The 20,857-nt window shown below is 54.5% G+C and overlaps 7 protein-coding genes across 7 annotated transcripts; 1 reads left to right on the plus strand and 6 right to left on the minus strand.

The window, feature by feature from the left end:
• Window positions 1-1,209: 1,209 nt before the first annotated feature.
• Window positions 1,210-2,587, minus strand: A1O3_02956 (uncharacterized protein; the record flags this gene model as incomplete). The annotated part of the gene is made up of 3 exons (XM_007733096.1): window positions 1,210-1,575; window positions 1,763-2,114; window positions 2,226-2,587. 3 exons carry the CDS (start codon window positions 2,585-2,587, stop codon window positions 1,210-1,212), a joined length of 1,080 nt encoding a protein of 359 aa, XP_007731286.1.
• Window positions 2,588-4,943: 2,356 nt separating this feature from the next.
• Window positions 4,944-7,088, minus strand: A1O3_02957 (uncharacterized protein; the record flags this gene model as incomplete). The annotated part of the gene is made up of 1 exon (XM_007733097.1): window positions 4,944-7,088. The coding sequence occupies one exon, from the start codon at window positions 7,086-7,088 to the stop codon at window positions 4,944-4,946; it is 2,145 nt and encodes a 714-aa protein (XP_007731287.1).
• An 877-nt stretch (window positions 7,089-7,965) lies between these two features.
• Window positions 7,966-10,064, plus strand: A1O3_02958 (uncharacterized protein; the record flags this gene model as incomplete). The annotated part of the gene is made up of 5 exons (XM_007733098.1): window positions 7,966-8,195; window positions 8,326-8,636; window positions 8,787-9,450; window positions 9,555-9,660; window positions 9,804-10,064. The coding sequence occupies 5 exons, from the start codon at window positions 7,966-7,968 to the stop codon at window positions 10,062-10,064; spliced, it is 1,572 nt and encodes a 523-aa protein (XP_007731288.1).
• A 667-nt stretch (window positions 10,065-10,731) lies between these two features.
• A1O3_02959 (uncharacterized protein) lies at window positions 10,732-12,245 on the minus strand (the record flags this gene model as incomplete). The annotated part of the gene is made up of 4 exons (XM_007733099.1): window positions 10,732-11,244; window positions 11,369-11,763; window positions 11,878-12,085; window positions 12,177-12,245. The coding sequence occupies 4 exons, from the start codon at window positions 12,243-12,245 to the stop codon at window positions 10,732-10,734; spliced, it is 1,185 nt and encodes a 394-aa protein (XP_007731289.1).
• A 1,390-nt stretch (window positions 12,246-13,635) lies between these two features.
• On the minus strand, window positions 13,636-15,395 carry A1O3_02960 (carboxypeptidase D; the record flags this gene model as incomplete). Its single annotated transcript, XM_007733100.1, has 4 exons — window positions 13,636-14,750; window positions 14,812-14,904; window positions 14,954-15,160; window positions 15,212-15,395. 4 exons carry the CDS (start codon window positions 15,393-15,395, stop codon window positions 13,636-13,638), a joined length of 1,599 nt encoding a protein of 532 aa, XP_007731290.1.
• A 1,335-nt stretch (window positions 15,396-16,730) lies between these two features.
• A1O3_02961 (gamma-glutamyltransferase) lies at window positions 16,731-18,751 on the minus strand (the record flags this gene model as incomplete). Its single annotated transcript, XM_007733101.1, has 4 exons — window positions 16,731-18,044; window positions 18,101-18,450; window positions 18,500-18,518; window positions 18,572-18,751. 4 exons carry the CDS (start codon window positions 18,749-18,751, stop codon window positions 16,731-16,733), a joined length of 1,863 nt encoding a protein of 620 aa, XP_007731291.1.
• A 552-nt stretch (window positions 18,752-19,303) lies between these two features.
• Window positions 19,304-20,745, minus strand: A1O3_02962 (CMGC/MAPK/ERK1 protein kinase; the record flags this gene model as incomplete). Its single annotated transcript, XM_007733102.1, has 5 exons — window positions 19,304-19,917; window positions 19,968-20,282; window positions 20,331-20,397; window positions 20,444-20,576; window positions 20,633-20,745. 5 exons carry the CDS (start codon window positions 20,743-20,745, stop codon window positions 19,304-19,306), a joined length of 1,242 nt encoding a protein of 413 aa, XP_007731292.1.
• Between the last annotated feature and the right edge of the window lie 112 nt (window positions 20,746-20,857).

Consider the following 20,857-nt stretch of genomic DNA (forward strand, 5'->3'; position numbering starts at 1 on the left):
ACAGAAGAGACAGAAGAGACAGAAGAGACAGAAGAGACAGAAGAGACAGAAGAGACAGAAGAGACAGAGAAGACATGACACGACATACCAGATCTCGACTAGACCCTCCCCGCCGCCAGAGCGCCGACGAGCTCTGGCCACCGGAATACAGACATTGCTGACCCAGTCGAGTACAGTTCGAACACGCCGGTCTTTGACCTGGACATCGTGTCTTTTTGCGCCTAGATCACGGTCAGATTCAACAGGAGTTCAGCAAGGGGCCACTGATGGATCAGTGGTGGGGGAGATCGATAGCCCGGATGAAAGGGAAGGGAAGACAGAAAGAGGGACAGGACAGAACAGGACAGGACAGGATAACCGACCTGCAGTTTCCACAGGCCTGCTCAACGCGTCGGATGACCTTGAACACTGGCGACGAAGGCATCGGGATCGGGATGGCATTAATATTGCATGGTCACACAAGCCAACCGAGACAACTGGCTCCAGCTCCGACGACGACTACCGGAACGTAGCTTGAATGTAGTGCACTAATCATCAAATATAAATGTAAGAACCAGTTACCTATGAGATATCATCAAGATCAATCACTGGAGGGTAGGTAACCAATGCACGATCACTAGAGGGTAGGTAACCAATGCCGGGAGCGCTCTGTCGTATGTATGTACTTACTGTAGACTCTAGCTTAGATATGATATCTCAGATGGACAAGGCTCACTGAATAATTCAGATAGACAAGGCTTAATGAGTAATGTAAGGTAGGGTTTAGGGATCCAGTTCCCCAACCTGGACGCGAGGCAATCACTTCCACTTCTCGTACTAATTACATACTTGCTCCTAATCAGACCATGGCACGGGATGGAGATGGAGATGTGCACGCGAACAGAACCGGGGGGCAGGGGTTGGCGGTTGAGTGGATCCCTTTTCCCCTTATCGCAGGCCAAGTCGTCAGTCTTCAGCCCGCCCACTTCTGCCGTCTACGGTGTACGGTACTGATCGGATCGGATGGGACACAATTACAGTACAGTGGACAAGTCCTCGGTCAAAGTTAAATCACAACTTTCTTAAATCAGGTGCCTGCTGAGAATGAATGCACTCTGTACTCTGTACTCTGTACTCATATATAATAATGCTGCTCTGCTCACTGCTCACGGCACAGAAAAAATGTATTAGCAACGTCCGGGCAGAGCTTGACATCGACGTGACGTGTCCTTAATAAGGGTACGGCACCAGCTCCTTCAACATATCCTCCATGTACTGCCTCTGCTCGTCCAGAAACGACCGGATACCTTGGAGGTCAAATTTGCGGGCATCGGCATCGGCATGGCGGAAGCTCTCGAGCAGCTGGCGTCGCTTTTGGCCGAACCGTGTCTCCAACACTTGGAAGCGATACTCAGCATACTGATGATACAGGAGACTGAGGTCGGTGATGCCGCGGAGACCGGCAAGCACGGTCTCGTCCTTGAGGAAGGGCGACTTGGGCCGGAACGAGGTCACCATGCTCACGCGTTCCCGACCTCCCCAGGCCTTGAGCGCCTGGTGTTCAATATAGCGCCCTTGCAAGACGACCGCAGTGCCCTAGAGGAGAAGGAAAAGTATGTCAGTGTCAGGGAAGGAGAAGAAAACGCATGTCAGTGTCAGAGGTCCGGCGGCACGCATATGGTATACATGAATGGAAAGGCAAGTGGTAAGTGCCCACGACACGACACGACATGAACGGTAATGGTACCTGCACACAACACTTGTATCAAAAGGTCACACTCACCATTGATGGACCGCGCACTTTCATCGTCTCTCCTGACGCCGTGCGAAGGACAGTCTCTCCTCCTTTCATGTCCGTGCAATCCGACAGCATGGTGACCACGACGAAAGGGTAGCTGTCGTAATGCCACGCAAATGCTGGGGTCTGGGTTGCGGTTGCGGTTGCTGCTGCAGTCTTGGTCCCGGTCCCGGTTGCGGTATTTTTCTCGGCGATACAGACCTCCTCATCATTGACTGAGACATTGATGTGTGCTACATCAATATCCATCGCGACGGTAAGGTCCACGCCCGCCACGTTCGAGATGATGTCCAGCACTTTTGGGTGATGCCACACACTGTAGGCAAATGGACCGTAGCTGAGACAGATTGACTGGTCAGTGACTTGTAGGGATACTTCAGAGCAAGGCAGGGCAGGCAGGGCAGCATTTACAGACACAGAATGAGGAGATTCAATAATGAATACTTACTCAGCAGCATAGGCGCGGATCATATTCGGGGCCAGATTGGACGACACTTGACAATTGTCCAGCACGGGCTTGCTGAAGATCTCGGCCCGGAACTGCCTGACCGCGTCGTCGGTGAACAGCCGAAAGGGCTCGGACGCCGCGACAGGAGAGATGCCGTGACCTTCCAGTCCAATGTCCTTCATCATGACCACTGCCTTGGGAGGCATAAAGTCCACATGGATTGCCGGGTCGAAGGGAGCCTTGACCGTCGTGGCAGCATTTTCTACCAGGTGTGCGGGCAGTGGTTTGATGGGACGCGAGACTGTTTCTGGCCGCGGAGCTGCGGGAGTTGGTGCAGAAGCCGCCAGCCTCGTCGCAGCCATACTTAGGTTCAGGGAGGAGCGGTATGTGGTGTGTGGCGCTGGGGTAAATGAGGGAGGGATGTTTGGGCGTGGGCGTAGGCGTAGGCTGAGGTGCAGTAAGCAACACAGTACACACTATCAGAGTGAGATAGAACCGTACACAATAACAGAGTCAGATACGACCGTACACAATATCACAGATGATCGTTAAGGCTATCTGTCCTCAATCAGCCGCACAGTAATAAATAGACAGAAGGATACATACATACCTAGGCATGGGCAATGAATCCGGATCTTACTTATATCCACGCCTTGCCTTTTCCCGACTCGAACCATCCACAATTAGGGAAATCCGTGCAGTTGAACTTCTAACAACCAGGGGGAGGGGGAGCTGGGCCCAGCCTTCTGCTGTTGATAGTAGTCAGTTAGTTCGATATCGATAGTGAGTGGATGTCGATGTGGAGGTGAATGTGGACAGGACTGGACTGTAATAGCCTGGACTGGGTCACATCAGATCAGGCGCATGGGCACATCAACACAGCTCATCATCTGCCCACAGTCGAGATTACGTGTCGGTTTGGTTTGGACGGTGGGATCTGTGTCCACTATCAGAGTTGAGGCTGGCTGCTATTCCTTCTGGCATCGACATGACACTGCTATGGAGAGGGAGAGGGAGAGGGTGCACTTGACGTGAGAATGACACTACCATGATATCCGTACAGTATGGATATCATACAGACTACCCGACAGCTCTATTCCTTCCCCAGTATGTCTAAACATGTCTGGACCGTCTGCATCCGCACTGGGACTGTATGTAGCCACGACACGATACAACACGACACAACACGACACGACACGACACCTCCCTTCCTCTCCCGTCCTTTTCATTCCAGAAGAAACATCACCATCAGCAAGTCCCAGTAACAAAGTACGCTCCTCTGTATGTATACAGCCGAATTGTCGAATAGAGCTACCTACCGCGTAGTAGATACCATATCGCCGTCTAGAAGAATGGCGTTCATATCCACATCCACCTCCGTCTCCATCTCCGTCTCCATTCCATTCCCACCCCCCTTTACAAGGCACACGTATCTACCTTGATCTACTCTCTTTATAAGGCCCACGTATCTATCTTGATCCAGGAGTTCCGCCCCCTGTACCAGTGGCAGTGGATAACAATCTGCATTCCATATCTGTTATCAGCTACTAGATCAGAGATAGCAGTGATGGTATCAGCATCAATATCATTCCGTTTCAAGGCATGTCGTCCCTGAGGTCCCTGAGCCGACCCGGTGAAGAGGAAGACGGAAGACGGCGCCGTCGGAACCGCTGCCGATCACATGATCTGATCTGATCTGATATGAGCCGCCCGCCACCAGGACAGGTGACAGGGGACAGAGACAGGAGATGACTGCGACACTAGGGTCTAGAATGTGATAAGTCGTGCTTCTGGCTTGATTACAGTGTTGGTGTAGATAGTGCGCTTGGTTGAAACATCATTCACACCACCACCACCACCACCACCACCACCACCACGAGCACCTCATGACACAGACAGAACAAAGAATGGCTGCGGTTCAATAGCTAGACTCGAAGCTACACGTTAGAACTCAGCTATGCGAGTTACAGTATCTATATCTATACATTTGAATATATAGCCATCACAGGGAGATGGTTAAACATAACCCCAAACCGAATATCACACGCATTTCGACTGTCACGCTATAGACCGTAGATATCCCCATCGCCAGTCTTGCAACAGTGTTCTCGTTACGACGCCTATGTATTTTCTATCAAGGCCAGAGCTAGAACTTTCCCCAATCCCTGAATCACTGCGGACAAACAGGGTATCTTCTAACATAACCATTGAAGACCTCTCTTTATAAAGTGCTGATACTGTAGTCATAGTCACTATTATCCTTGAGATTGTCAAACTTAGGCACTAACTTAGGTATTGCCAGCCTTATAATTCAACTAGAAGGCTGGTATAGGCACGATAGGCATATCTATATAGTCTAGGGCCCCCTACCCCTTGAATAGCTGTATATCGAACATTTCAACGTTTGATAGAGATATATCATATACAAACCTGTGAGCTGTACTTGCTAGCGATCATGTTATGTAAACATGGTCAAACTTGAATTCAGGTCGAGCCTGGCTGTACTGGTACCATCGTCCCTAGTTGGCAGACTTAGTGCTCGGAGTGCACGAATAGTAACATGGACAAGCTCCAAAACAAATCCAGACTGCCTGTATTAGCGAGCAACTGTACTGTACTGTACTGTACATAAAAGCACGGTCAAAGAAAGGGCCGAGTGAAGTGGTCAAGGCCGAGTTATTCACGGCCAAGTTAATCTAGCTTTAATTGAAGCTGAACCTAAACCCCGTCTCGTGGAATAGCAAAATCATAGTCCCTGACAAAGATCTGCTCGTTCTGCTCCCACGCCTCCAGGTGAGCAGTCAAGAGAAAGTATGTCTTAGAGGCGGCCATTTTCGCCCAGCCGGCCACGGCCAGGTCGAGGCCCTCGCGGCCGAATTCCTTACGGAAATGCTGCTCGACGCGGGCGGACAGCGGATCATCGGGATGGACGGCGCACACGATGGTCTGGTCGCTGCCGAAGCGCCAGCCGGACTCGCGGCTCTCCCACTTCCCAGCGTCCTCCTCGAGGCGGACTGTGACGATGCCGGAATTGAGGTCCTGGACGACCTTGTTGCTGGAGCGGGCGGGCCGCAATATGTGGGTGTTCAATGGCGGACCGTTGACGGCGGGCTGGAAGGCCGGGAGCTGGGCGTCGAGCGGATTTGGATCTGGGTTTTCTGGAGACGGCCGCCGCCGCACCGGCAGATCCAGCGTGGAGGCGGCGCAATCGATCATCAGCGTGGTCGGCTCGGGCGACGGCCAGATGGTCGGGAAGTACGAGGTCGACAGGGCGAGGCGGAGGCGGCTCCCGACGCCGAGGCGCTGGCCCAGCTCGTTCAGCTTGATCTCCACATCGTAGAACCGGCCCGGCTGCAGCGGCTCGACGTCGACGTGGCTGTTGCGGTGCGTCAGGTTGAGCAGCCCCCATGAGATCCGCGTTGCTGCCCCGCCGGGGAGCACCTCCGACACGACGGCCGCCACCACCGCGTTGGCCTGGTCGCTGGCCACCCGGAGACGAAGCACCACCGGGCCCAGCAGGTCGATGGGCGACGTCACCGGCTCGCTGTCGAACACGAGCGACCCGCCCGCTTCCTGGCGCTGGTCGCCGGGCTCGTCGGCGTCAAGCCCGAACACGCACCATCTGCCTGAGGCCAGGCCGACCGTCTGGGGGGAGGATATGGTCAGAAGTTGTGGAGGTGGGTCAACGCCTCTTGCGCCAGATGCAGAGGTGGTAGACGGAGAAGGAGAAGGAGACGGAGAAGAAAACACCGCCTCGTGCTGTGGGTCTGTGTCTGTGAGCCGGCCCGGGGCCAGACCCAGCGGGTGCGACGTGACGGCCGGGCTGGGCCAGACGGACTCGGCGACCCAATGGCCAGGGCGGAAGTCGTAGTGCGTCTGCGGCGGGGCGGTGTCCTGGAGATAGCAGCGCAGGGCGGGCTCGTCCATGATGCCGGTGTCGACGCCCTTCAGCCACTTGTCCCACCAGCGGACGGACTCCTGCAAGAAGCCGATGGCCGGGCCCGGCTGGGCGAAGTTGGGGTATTTGTGTGCCCAGGGCCCGACCAGACCTTTGCGCGGACATTGCAGGTGCTGGAGCATGCGGAAAATGGTGTTGGAATAGGGGTCCATCCACCCGCCGACCAGGTAGACGGGGCACTGGATGGCGCTGTAGTCTTCGCCGACGGAGGCGTGCGTCCAGAACTCGTCGCGGCGCTGGTGCCGGTGCCAGTCGACCATGTACAGGCCGCCGGCCTCCAGACGGGCCAGCCACAGCTCTCGCCATTTGGGGTCGCCCACCAGCGCCGGGTCGGGCGGCAGCGGGTTCATGCTGAACATGGTCGCGCCCCAGAGGAAGTTGTCCACCAGCAGACAGCCGCCCATGTAGTGGATGTCGTCGCCGTAGCGGTCGTCGGTCGAGCACAGCGATATCACCGCCTTCAGCTCCGCCGGCCGTCGCGCCGCCACCTGCAGCCCGTTGAACCCGCCCCAGGAGATGCCGATCATGCCGATCGATCCCGTGCACCACTCCTGCCCGGCTATCCAGCTCAACACTTCCAGCGCGTCGTCCTGCTCCTGCTTGAGGTACTCGCCGTGCAGGAGGCCCTCCGAGTCGCCCGTCCCGCGCATGTCCACCCGCACGCACGCATACCCGTGGCTCGCCACGTACGGGTGGTTGAGCGCGTCTCGCGGCGCCGTGTAGTCCCGTTTTCGATACGGGAGATACTCGAGAATGGCCGGTACGGGCACCGGCGTCGACGTCGCCGTGCCGGTTGCGTAAGAGCTCTCCGGTCGCCAGATCTGCGCCGAGAGCACGATCCCGTCCGACAGAGGAATCGGGACATGCTCGTCCACGCGGATTTTCTGACCTGGCTTTGACGCCATGGTGACAGAGTACAGGGTGCAGACTGCAGACTGCCGATGGCAGGGTCGAAAGAAAGCTCAGTTGTAGGTGTCTTGTCCAAACGTTGATGAGGATCGAGATGCCTGCAGCACCATCCGGTTGAGCTACTCGATAATACTGTACTGTAGTTTTTGAGCCTTCACACCATCAGCCAACCGCTTCGCAATACTCGCTGGAGAGAGAGATGAGCTGACGTTGGTGGTACTTACAGTATGCATGTCTGACGGCACGGCACCGGGACCGGCGCCGAAGAAAGGCCATGCATGCCGTTGATACAGAACTGCCTGTATCGTCCAGTAGCCGTAGATAGGTATCAATTCCCTATCCCTATCCCCTGTCCCTTGTCCCTATCTGTAGGTGGAGTCGACCTCCGTATCCATAACGGAGATGTCAGCCTGTGCCGAGGACTGGCCACTAGCCACCCCCAGGACAGTACCAAGTGTACCTATCTCTGGTACTGCTACTGTAGATAAGACAGAGTCTGACCAATTCATGTGACCGGATGCGGCGCCGGTCTCCCGTTCGACCTGGACAACATCCTGGTCGATGGTGACTGTGGCCGCGTCCATGTCAGTTGCATATCAACCTCTGGGCTGGCCGTCAGGTAGGCTCGATTCGACTCGACTCGCATGGCTTGTCTTTCGATGTACTTACTATACGGATAGCTGTAGTGGTACACTTCGCTCTGCTGTGTAGGTGTCGACGATATCTTGTTCCCCTGGCTTCTCCCCGTTTCGCTCCAGAAGCACCACAGTATCTTGTTCGGCAAGAGACCAACGCTCCCGACTCCCGAATCCCCCAACGCAACATTCCGGAGACAGATAAACAACACAGCCACCAGACCAGACCAGACCAGCCATGTCGGACGAGACGATCGAGGTCGGGCCCAAGGGCAAATCGCCGTCCCACGGCCCTGGGGCCGACGATGGCGCCAAATTGACCATGGTGGCCTCCAGTGGCGAGGTCACCCAAGGCGAGGGCGAGGTTGAGACGGGGCAAGTGCATCGCGTCGAGGAGAAATACTACAGCAAGATCTCCGTGTATTTGATGATGCTGTTTGCCGGCCTTGCCGTCGGGTCAGATGGATAGTAAGTTGCTTCTGGCCATTGAGCACCGCACCTCTGTCTCCCGCTCTGTGCTGCTGGTCGGGTTGGAGCTTCCTTGCTCCCCTCCCCTTCAATAGTGGTGTGAAGGTTCTAACCGCTCATCCTCTATTAGCAATGCTTCTGTCATCGGCAACGTCGAGCTCCTCTTCGCCGTGCTCTACCCCGACGCGTTGACCAACTCCATGTATTCTCGGCTCTCCAACGCCTTCCTGGTGGGTATGATCGTTGGCATGTTGGCCTTTGGGTTCGTCGCCGACCAGCTGGGGCGCAAGACCGGGGCGGTGGCCACCACGGCCCTCCTCGTGCTCGGCATCGTGTTGAGCACTGCCGCCAATGGCACTTCTCCAACAGGGCTCATGTGGATGCTGATCGTGGCTCGAGGCGTGGCCGGGGTGGGTGCGGGAGGAGAGTATCCTGTATCTTGTGGGTCATTCTCTTCCATCGTTCATAGTCCATCCTTCCCAGCATCGTTCCCTCTATTCTTTTCTCCATCCTTCCCTCCACTCTCCATCTAGTTTAGTCTTTTTCGGAAGAATGGACACCGCGGGAATCTGCTACTGACAGACCCCACAGTCGCCGGTGCATTGGAGGCGTCAGACGAAGGCGCGCAATACCGCAAGACGCGAGGGTTCATGTTCGCCCTGGTAGGCGATCTGTCGGCGTCGCTGGGCTACTGCTTTGGCGCGCTGGTGCCGCTCCTGCTGCTGCTGTGCGTGCATCAGAAACAAGACAAGTATGAGCTGGTGTGGCGGCTGTCGTTTGCCCTGGGCCTGATCCCGCCGCTGTCCATCTTCTGGTTTCGCATGCGCATGACCGTGTCGACCGCGTACCGCAAGTCGAGTCTGCGCAAGCAGAAGATCCCCTACCATCTGATCGGCAAGCGATACTGGCGACGTCTCCTCGGCGGCTCTGCCACCTGGTTTCTCTACAACTGGATCAGCATCCCCTTTGGCATCTTCAGCTCCACTATCGTGTCCCGCGTCAACCCGTCCAACTCGTTGGTCAAGACCCTGGGCTGGGGCGTCATCATCAACGCCTTCTACATCCCGGGCCCGTTCATCGGCGGCCTGCTGTCCGACCGCATCGGAAGACGCAAAACCATGGCCCTGGGCTTTGCCCTGCAGGGGATCCTGGGGTTTATCCTCGGTGGCGCCAACAAGCCCATCCAGCGCGTCTTTCCTTTGTTCGTCGTCATGTACGGCATCTTTTTGACTTTGGGAGAAGTCGGCCCTGGGAGGTAAGTGGAAGAGATCCAAAAGCCGAACCCCTTGAACTGCACCATATAAATGTCCTGTCGTGTCCGGTTCTGATACTGATATTATGGTTCTTTCTTTCGTTTAGCACCGTTGCCATCACTGCCTCCGAGCCATTTCCTACCTCGATCCGAGGCCACACCACCGGCTTCATTGCCGCTTGGTCCAAAGCGGGCGCTGCCATTGGAACCCAGGTATGTTTGTAAGGATCTAAGATATCTGACCTTTAGCGTCTACCCTATACCTCCAGTGTCTACCCTACCTCCAGCGTCTACCCTATACCCTATACCCCATACTATATCTCTAGCGTGACCATGACGACTAATCAATCTCACAGGTCTTCACCGCCATTCTGAACGCGTACAGCGACGATCCAGAGAAAGGAAACCAAGTGGCCTTCTTGATCGGATCTTCGTTCGCCATTCTCGGTGCCCTCCTGGCCTTCTTCCTGCTGCAGGATGCCGACAAGCATTTAGACAGCGAGGACGATAAATGGAAAGTCTACCTGCACGAGCATGGCTGGAAAGCCGAATGGGGTGATGATGAGACCAGGGATCCGGCGGGGGTGTTCAAACACCCACTGACTCGGACTTCTTGAGAAGGAAAATCTGTCAAACACCCACTGACTCGTACTTCTTGGGAAGGGAATTGGGGTCGGAGTCAGTCGAAGTCGAAGTCTGAGACAGATTCTGAGTCTGAGTCGAAGTCGAAGTCACAGTCCTCAAGCAAGCAAGCCAAGATCTTTGTGTGTGTCTGTCTATATACCTATGTATACGCGGCAAAGCTCTCCAGAGGCCAGAGGGGTTGATCTATCCGTAGAGAAGGCCCTCGACCTCCTGCAACATGACAGTTGGTCAGATTCATCCTGTATAGCACGACATGACATTTCGAGTCGAACACTGAAGTGGCTGCCATGCAATAGAGTACGGAGCACAGTTAGAAGCGAGTGTGCAATCAAACCCCAAACAGAGCTGTGGCGTGTCATCGCGTTGATTGATATGAATGAACGGGACGAGCACCAATCAGTGTCTCATTGGATGGTCGAAATCTGATGGTGCATATTGTCGGCGAGGCGCCTTTCTTTACCAAGGGCATGGGGGAGAACGGGAGGTGTCAGGGCTAATTTGCAGACCTAAGCCCTCCCCTTTAGGTATCAGCCTTACGGTAATCGTAATCGTATCCAAGTACCGTACATTCACCCACGTGGAAACCATAACCCTCCCTCTCCTAATATAATAATATCAGAGCGAGAGTGGCCGACTCAATTACTCCAAAAATGCCTGTGGCACCTCTGGCCCCCAAACCGCCAACCCTTCGTGGCCGGCAGGCCCGTACGCGACCGGAGTGTCCTCATTGACGAGATCGCCATCGGCATAATGCTCGACCATGAACCCGGTGACGTCCCACCAGTAGTCGAAGATCTGGGAGCCCAGAATATGTCTCCCGACCCCCCACACCGACTCGTACTTCTTCTCCGCGAGCCACTGGTGGCCCAGCGCTTGGGTGTCGAAGTCGTGCACCTCGAACGAGCAGTGGTGCACGTGTTTCTCCACCCCGGGGCTCAGGCTGGTGAAGAAAACCGTGTGGTGGTCGACCAGGTCCTGGCCGCGGTCGATGCAGGCGAACAGCGCCACTTGCTTGCGGGCCGGTTGGTTGGTTTCCGGGTCGATCTTGTCGAGCGGCACGTACAGAATGTCGCTGGGCACGATGTTGAAGTGTCGCGTGTACCAGTCCAGTTGGGCCGGGAAGTTCTCCACATTCAGGCCAAAGTGACCCAACTAGCACGAAAACATCAGAGTCAGTCACAGACAAACACAGACACAAGCAATCAACGGGGAGCACAATGTGCGATTGGATCCCTGGCCAGGGAGAGGGAGGTAGGTGTCGCTGATCAGGACTTACTTTGTGGATCTCGGCCGGCCCAGGCTCGAATCGTTGGAACCTCTTCTGCCGCGGCTTGTCGCTCTCGTCGTTGAACACCAACTTGGTCGGCCTCTTCCTCTCTTCCGTGATCGCCGCTTGGCCGTAGATGAAATTGACCGGGAACCCTTCGGGGTCTGCAATCGTCACCAGATAGCCACCGCCAGGGGCGTCTTTTAACTCTTCGATCCCGTCACTCAGCACAGTGGCACCAGGCAGCTTCAAGACCTTTTCCAACTCGGCCCGCGATTCAACCTCGAAAGTTCCGCCTAGATATTTCTTGGGGCCTTGCTTGGCATAGTACACGTATTGGTCGGGCCCGTAGCCGCGATACCATCGCTCGTTGGGGCCTTTCTTCACAACATGCATGCCGAAATCTGTCACCGCGTTAGCATTCATGAGCCTTAGACGGAAGAGGCCACAGGCTGGTCGAGATAACTGCCGCCAGACCAGACCCTCCTTCCTAGCTTCCAGGCAGAAAGCCCACTCACCTCGCAGAAAAGTCGTGATCTTGTTCAGGTCAGGGTGCTGGTAGCGCATATGACTGAGTTTGACGATCTTGACTTGTTTCGACACATCAATTCCACGCTTCTTCTGCCATTCTCGTTTCGACTCCGAGTCCGGTCCGATGGCCTCGACATCGCGCACTGAGGCCCCGCGGTTGGGCGACGGTTCTCGCGTGACGGTACCATTGGATGGCTGTCCACGACATCACGTTAGGAACGATCACATGCACGTGCGGCCAGACGACGGGATAAGGCACATGCGGGGCAGCCCGAGGCCAACGTACCTCTTCTTTCTCTTGGTTGTGGATCTTCTCCTCCGTGAGGTTATGCTTGAGGTCGGCGAGCGAATTCATGGTGTGAATGGGAATGGCAACAAAATGTGGTTGTGATATGATGCGCAGTGATGGCAGAATCGTGGTTCATGTACTTGTACCTAAATCGGAGTATTTTCCGCCACGGTCGAATGCTTACGATGATGTAGCCTAGCCAAAATTGCGCCGTGCAGATCAAGTTCCACCGATTGCCGTGCTTCGCCTGTGGGCCGGGCCCCGGATCAAGTGGTCGAATCTGGGTGATAAAGTGGACTCTGTCTTTGTACTCTGCAGTGGCCGTCAAGCTTCTGGCTTGATCAAACAATGGCGACTTCGTTCTGTACGAGTGGTGCGTAGGTAGGAATCTGGCAAGCAATAGTTGCAGTTGTTCGATTGGGCCAGCTAAATAGATATTTATAGGGTAATATGTCGAGCAAACAGCCGATCCAGCCTGAAGCCTGGCGCCACTTACCCCACGACTAGCCTTTGTGGCTTTATGGGAGGCCGGGGTTCGATCTGCCCTGTCAGTATCCGTACTCCGTAGTCACTCAGCTAACATGCAGAGGAAGGGATTCGCGGTAGGCCTGGTAAGTACGGCGTACTCTATAGATGATGAATTGCAGCTCATCCCCCGCCCCAGTGAACATCCACAGTGGCACAGTGGTCCGCGTCGCGAAGATTCCAAGATTGGCCGGTGTTTGCCGATGGCCTCTCCCCACGGCCTTCACAAACACCGTGTTTGGCCGGTCACATGACTTCGAGATATTGTTCTCTGTTCTCTTCGTGGCGAACTGGCTTTCGGAGTTGGTGTGCCACCGCTACCACCGTGTTCTCCGGTAGACCAGCCAGCAGCAGCAGCGGGTTGACCTCCGCTACGTCGACGGGTAGTCAGTCATGCAGTCATGGCATGGCAATGGGGACCTGTTAAACTGCCCCACGATCGAATGTCGAATGTGGGGAGCACTCAGCTGGTGGGACGTGGGACGCTTCAGTCGAAGGCCGCCTTGACAGTGAGTATTTCGAATGGGTTGCTAAGACTCAATGAATCTGACCTGGTGAGACCTGCCTCCTACATTCTGCCTGGCTGAGGACGCTTGATGGGAGAAGACTTACTTCCTGCTACTGTCGTGGACGATGTTGGACGATGTTGCAGCTGCCTGCCTACCCCAAAACGGGCGAGATTGTTAGATAAGATACGATTACATAGATAAGATGATATTTCCCAACTCGCTTCAACGGGACGTCATATAGCAGACCTATTGTCACCATTACCATCTTGATTTGTGTGCGTTCAGCACTCTGATATGGGTCAAGTACTATGAGCCTACCAGGTCTCGGATATTTCTTCTGTCAGACATCTTCTCGTTCGACATTACTCACGTTTATACCTCAACCTCCATCAGCAGCCTTCCTCACCTCATCACTCGATGCTCTAATAACTGTCATCCGGTAACGTCGTGAATGGCCCAACAGTTCCCAAACTCGGTATTCGCCCCAGCAGGAACTCAAGCTGCCGATACGCGGCCGATGGCGCATATTGAGGCACCATATGGCCAGAAAGGTCAACCGTGACCAGAGTCAAGCCTCGTTCGGTGTGATACTGGCCCATGACCCCCGCTCCGGCAAGGGTCCCCAACTGATTCTCGTACTCGGTGTGATAAGGAACATAGAACTCGGCCCAGTCTGACGGCGGCACCGAGAACCCCTGGCCACCATTGAAGGTCATGTTCTGGGTGGCCAGCAGAGTCCCGTTCCAGATAAGAATCATGTCAGCCAGTCCGTGGCCGATGATTACCCGGTCTGCCCGTTCAATGACTCCCGGCAGCACGCTCAGAGTAGATGGCAGTGAATTGTCGGTCCCATTCACGAACACGTCGTTGTTGGTGCATTCCGCCCATTCCTGCACCGGAGCGTTGATCGCCTTTTGCACGTCGGTGCGGTTGAAATAGATGAACGCGCCATCGGGAACATAGTCAAACGACCCAGGAAAGCCGAGTACATCCCACAAAAGTGGGCATGTCGTCGAGATATCGTAGATATCAAAACACGGGTTGACCAGGGATACTGCGTTAAAAACGTCATCGAACGTGTAGCAGGATTCGTCGCTGAGATCGACGTTGGGCGGAGTTGGTAAAGGTCCCTTGGGAGGAAAGGCCAGGTACTCATCCAAAAACGCCGTGTAGCCGCACGCGTCCGACTTGTTGTGGAGCTGTTCCAAGAAACTGGCGTTCAGGTCGAGCATGGGGCCCCAGAAGTCCACAAACGCCGTCACCGGGATATATTCCTGAACAACATCGTAGCTTAAACTCGGGTCGTAGATTAGGATCGAGCTAATATTGTAGTAGTCTGTGTCGTTGGCATTGAACATGGCATCGGCGATGTAAGGGACATAGTAGCCTGCGTACGACTCGCCGGCGATGTAGACGGTATAGCCTTGCAGGGCAAATGTATCGACAAAATTTTTGAAGAAGCCCAGGAACTGCGAAGCCACGTCTGCCTCCGACGTCGCTGTAGGCGTGCCTTGACTAAAGCCAGTGCCGACCGGTTCTGTGTAGGTTTCATCAGTCTGCATTGAACACACACGAACAGCCCGAACAAGTAGACTCACGTTCCACCCAGACTACGTTAGTCAAATTCGTCCACGCCCACTGATTCGGCACCGGTTTGAATGTCCCGTATTGCCACAAGAACGGCCCGTTTTCTGTCATAGTCAGAAACAGAAGTCGTCGGGGCTGACGCTGCAAATGTACCTTGAAGCAATCCTTCCAGCGAGCTGCATCCAGGACCTCCGTTGAGCCAGATTAGGATCTCATTGCTGGCAGCCGGGTTTGTCGAGGGGAAGAACCAGAAATACAGCTCGGATGCATTTGTCGCGTTCGAGATGGGTATGAGGCCGGCGTAGGACTCGCCAATGTCAAAGTCAACTTCGGGAATGGCACTGCCATTGACCGCATATTCTGGGAATTGTCAATTACCATCGGTGAGGAAGTTTCGGTTCGCCAACGTACTTTTAGTCGAATTCGTCAAGAAAGAATGGACTGCTCTCTTCTCGGGCTGCGCAGCGACCCGAGGGGCTCGAGATGCTATGTTCCTCTTGACCTCCGGAAGCTTCTTGCCGACGTGCTGAGCGCTTCTACGTGCTGCAACGAGTGAAAGCAGGCCCCAGGCCAGAGTAACGATTGAAAGCCTCATGTTTGCAGACAAATACAGCAACCCACAGACCTGATCGTGAGCGCAGGCTAGCCGACAACAAGAGAATGGAACAATAGCAGTAAAAGGGAAAAGAAATGGCAAAGCTGCCCCTCATAGCTGAGAACAGCTCAGGGTAGCTGAGGGACAGCTCGAGCTTCCCTGACGGTCGATGATGGAACCATTCTCCACATCACAGTAACCATGCAGGGTAGGACAGGAAGGTGATTGAACGATAAAGAAAGTAAAGTCGTTAGGCAGACGCACCCTGACGAGAACCGAACATGGTTGGATCTGCTTACCATGAAAGACGGATGAGCTGCGAATGCGACGTCGTGTGAGCATAAGCGATGCATATTTTGACCCGGCCGATGACGCGCTGAAAACAGGGCACCCGGGATAGGAACGGGCAGTCCGGGGAAGCAATCACTCGAGGGCTAATCGATTTCGGGTGTTGATTCGTCCAGCGCGAGATCGTGTGCCTGGTGAGATAAAGGATCCATGTTTGTTGTAACCTACCGACAGGCGGACCGCAGCGCCAGCGCTTTGTGTGTCTTTGATCCTCTGGTTAAGGTCAAGCAGAACCCCATCAATTCTGCTGTGAGAGGGAAAGCGGTTACATCACCCATATTTTCAGACCAACATCTTTGTAGCTGTCTAGAGACTGAGGGTTGAAAACAATGCAGAGGACAATTGGGGCGTGGGCGCATCCTTCGCATCTCAAGGATGCCGCGGAACGTAACGTCCCCCACTCAAGATAGCGGTAGCGGCAAACCCAATGCATCGCGAGCTTGTTTGAGCTTGTTCGGAAATGCTGATCACCTCTTTTCTCTATCGCCACCGCCACCGGTCTGGGGCTCCTAGGCTATGATATTGGCTGTTGCCTCATCGCGCGCTTGACTATTTAGGGTAGGTCGGTCAAACAGAATCGCTAGCGGCAGAGATAGCAATGTAGCTGGAGCAACCCATGGGAGACGAGGTTACTGGGAGGCAAGGAAGATGAGGACGGACGAGGAGGGGGCCAAATCGATCTCGCGCGCTGTAATTGCCGTTCGACGGCCCTTCTGGAGGGTAGAAGGCAGATTCGGCACCACTAATTGGTGCTGTTGGCGAAAGATTGAAGGAAAAGCAGGAGAAATGTTTGATACTGTAAAGATGCTAGGTGCTGGGTGCCAGAGTCCGAAACAGGTGACTTCGCCTGCGCCTTGTGGCTGAACGGGCCTCAGGCCTCATGAGCCTTGACCAACCACCTCAATGTCCAACCACAGCCTTGTCAACCACCTCTTCCTTTCTCTATGGTAGCTATTGCGCTTATCTATCTTCTAGACACCTCCCCTTCTATGCAGGTAGAGCACATCCATCCCCCCTCATGTCACTACCGCCACTAAACACCGCCAGACCAGACTCTTCATCCACATGTCTCCTAATGACCTGGCCTCGACCGAATATGCCTCTCTCCCATCCCTTGACCACCTGCACGTCATGGCCCATCTGCGCCAGTACCTTGACTACCGTCTCGTCGATTCCTTCCTCAACAAACACCGCGCCTATTTGCTTATCTCCTCCTGTCGGGACTCCCGCGGCGATGCATATTCTTGGTGCATCCAACGCTTGCTGGGGGTTCATCCCAAACACCTCCATGTTCAGGAGAACCTGCACGTGCCCTTGCGGCTGCATGAAACCACCCATAACTCCGAACACAGAGTGCAGAGCTCGTTCGGACTCTTCGCCGTGGGTGATCATTCCTGGGATGATGGTGTGGTAAGGTCTCTTTCCGCCTTTGTAGATGTTAGGATGGTCATCCGGGCCTAGATTAAAGTTTGACCCGCGGTTCTGCAGGGTGAATCCACACCCTTGTGGGATGATAGAGGATCCAAACCCCTCGTAGATGGAGTTGATGAAGCTCATGCCGTTTCCGTCCTTGTCAGTCACCGCAAAGTACACCGTGTCGCTGTGATTCTGGGCAGGGCTGGGTCCCGGCTGTCCGTTGGTATGGTTTTGGGCCTTGTCCTTGTCGAAGAGCTTCGCCCGTTCGGCGAGGTATGGCCGGGAAATCAACTCTTCTGGTTTAACCGGCGAATGTTCAGGGTCCGTCACCCACCAACTAGCGTCGGCGAAAGCTATGCGAAGAGCCTCAATCACGGCATGCAGGTACGGCGCACTGTTGTGGTCCTCTTGTGCAAACGTTAGGATCTTCCCCGTCCGCTCGAGCTCTTCTAGGATGCCCAGAGCCATCAGAGCCACTATACCCTGCCCATTGGGAGGATGCTCCCAGAGCTCGACGAAATGCCCATCCGCACTGCCATTGGCCACTCTTTGTGGTGCCGTGTTGCTGATATTCTGGCCGCGGAATTTCAACGAGATGGGTTTGGTCTCGTGTGGCCCTTGATTCATATGGTCTTCCAAATCAGACAGCTCCATGTATCCACCGGTCAACTTCAGGACGTCGACGATCGCTTGGGCAATGCGTCCGGTGTAGAATCCCTTCTTTCCTTCGGTGGCCAAGGCTCTGAATGTTTTCGCCAATGCTGGGTTTCGAATGATCTCACCCGGGCGCGGGGCCCGGGCAAATTGTGACGCATTCTTGTCTCTCTTGAGCAACTCTCGAAAGTTGGGTGACGCCCGCTTCAGGTCCTCTTCGCCAGCTTGCCACTTCAACGGGTTATTAGCTTTTGTCGTTACCAGCCCGACGTTCGCCTCGCACTCACAAATGTTGCAGAGAGCTCGCTGACCGGGAAGCCTCCCTCCCCAAGCTCAATGGCAGGGGTCAGGATCTGTTCCAGGCTCAACTTACCACTGCCGAACTTCTCTACCGTGTCTACCCATCCAGCGGGAGCACCAGGCACAGTGACGGCGAGTGCACTGTGGCTGGGAATCTTGACTCGCGTGGAAGCGGACACACCGAGCTCCCCTCTGATTTGTTCGACCGTGGTGTTTTTAGGACTTCTTCCCGAGCCATTGAGGGCATGGACCTTTTGGGTTTTGGCATCAAAGTACAAACAGAATATGTCTCCTCCTATTCCCGTTGAAGATGGCTCCGTCATGTTCAACGCAGCGGCTATGCCAACAGTTTAGACAGTGTGTGGAAAGGCGACCCGAGGACATACCGACGGCTACGGCAGCATCCTGCATTTCTCTGTTAGTTTCGATTGCTTGTTAATGAAAGCTGCTGTACCTACCGCTGCATTCCCTCCCATCTTCAGGATTCGCTGCCCCGCCTCCGCAGCCAGAGGTTGCGTGCAGGCCACAATCCCTTTGGTGCTGTGGACGACACTTCTCCTACTGGGGAACTGAATGAACGGGCCACCAGCAATGGGAAACACGGCTTCCGCCTTCAGATGTTTGACTGTCGAGGCCATCTTTGCAGAGAGTATGGCTTCGTAGCGGCAGCGCGCAGTCTGAGACGAGGATGAGGGGTAATAATGAGAGAAAGCGAGGCGCAAGTTCTGCCACGTCTCTTACAGAGTGTGAGACTGTTAGATAGGAAACGGTAATCAAGGCACTAGAGGTGTGTATAGACCACAGCGCCGAGTCATGCTTGACTCTCTGATGGGAACTTGAAGCAGTCCATCGGGGTTGTTCGTTTACCCGGGTGCTTTGAATTGGTGGATTGATTGTTGGAGGCTCCGATGTCCGCATTCCCTGCTTACGCTTGTGTTCTTTTGGCAGGTCGTCTGGCCCATAGTATGGAGAAGGTTTACGGAATACATCAATGTTCCCCGCCGCTATCATTCAGCACTACCTACGTACCGCAATATACCAGTAAGACTACACAAAATGGCACGGAGAAGTTCGGCGAACGCAGTCTGGAGAGGAAAGAAACATTTCGCCTGCATTGTATTTGAGTCCATCATTCGTCCTGCGGAAGTCTCGTCCAACACTTGGAACCCCTGGGGTTGACTGCTCAACGTCTATCGTCTCATCAACATGTCCGCACCTGCTTGCAATTCGTGCTCAAGATCATTACCAACGACCGCACCTGCTTCTTGTGGTCTTGGATCTTCATGGCTCCATTCTTTAGGATTGTCGGGAATCGGCACTGCCATATTCGTGGTCGGCGTCTGAGTAGGTTGGTGGCGCACATGATGGCGGAACCTCATCACCTCGTCGAGGATCATCTTGCGCATTTCCTGGACGTCCTCTACCACCTCGAAAGCGAAATCAAATGTCTTGGGACAAGCAGGCTCATCGGAAGCATCGTGCCAAATGTGGAGATACCTGTGCTCAAGAGCATCTTCCACCGAAATACGAGACGAGGGATCGAATGCTAGCATTCGGTCCAAGAGGTCAAGTGCATCGGGGTTCGCTGTAGGGAACAATCTCTGAAACAAGATCTTAGGCATGAAAGGGAGATTCCGAACGTACTCCTGAGCCCGGGGAGACCCTATCCTCGATAGCGTCTCCTCGTTCGGAGTGCCCAGGTAGTGAAGAATCTGGTTGAGTTGATCGACGTAGTCACGGCCTTTGAAAAAGGGCCGGCCACCCAGCAGCTCGGCCAAAATGCAGCCAACAGACCAGACATCAACTACCGGCCATGTTAGTGTGTGTTCAATCCGAGACTGGTAACTGACATACTAGCTTTGGTATAGCTCTGAAAGCTCAGCATGATCTCGGGCGCACGATACCATCGGGTCGCCACGTATTCTGTCATGTACCCAGCATTCTCCTCGGGATCTTGCGAGAAGCCTCTGGCCAGGCCGAAGTCGCAGATTTTCAGTTCGCAGTCAGCGTTGACCAGCAGATTTCCAGGTTTCAAATCTCGGTGGAGCACATTTGCCGAGTGGATGTATTTGAGGCCACACAAGATCTGGTATATGAAGGATTGGAAATGGGCATCTGTCAGCGGTTGGCCAGATCTGATGATAGCAGCCAGATCGCATTCCATCAATTCTAGATTGCGTCAGTCAACCTCTCTAGCAGGGACAAAGACAAACACACCTTCATAAAGATAGGTCTCATTGAAGTTGTCCGGGCGGGGAATGTCCATGTCGAACAGACAGGTAATCTACACTCGTTCAGGCTTGCGCTTCACATGGTTGAGAAGTACTAACATTTCTGTGGCCACGGAAGTGTTGAAGGAGCTTGATCTCGCGCAACGCTCGCTTTGCGAGGATCTTCTTGCTGAAGACATTGGTCACTTTCTTGATGGCCACGCCTTCTCCTGTCTGCGAATTCGTGGCAGCGCTACGGCTGGTCAGCGACACTGCGGGCAGGGATAGCGATGACCATAACCACCATACCAAACGATTCCATATGCACCCTGACCCAGCTCTTTTGTGACAGTATACCTCTCATCGACGACGAAATCCTGATTGAATACTTTGAAGACCTTACGTCCTGCTAGATCCCCCATGGTTGGTCGTGGCTATCGTAATATGGCCTTGATCTTGACTGCGACCGGAGCACGGAGAGACGGTTTGGTTAGGGAGAGAGAAATAGAGGAGAGAGTTCGGTCGCGTCTTATA

The sequence above is a fragment of the Capronia epimyces genome (genome assembly GCF_000585565.1).
Source record: "Capronia epimyces CBS 606.96 chromosome Unknown aczIQ-supercont1.2, whole genome shotgun sequence".
NCBI lineage: Eukaryota > Fungi > Ascomycota > Eurotiomycetes > Chaetothyriales > Herpotrichiellaceae > Capronia > Capronia epimyces.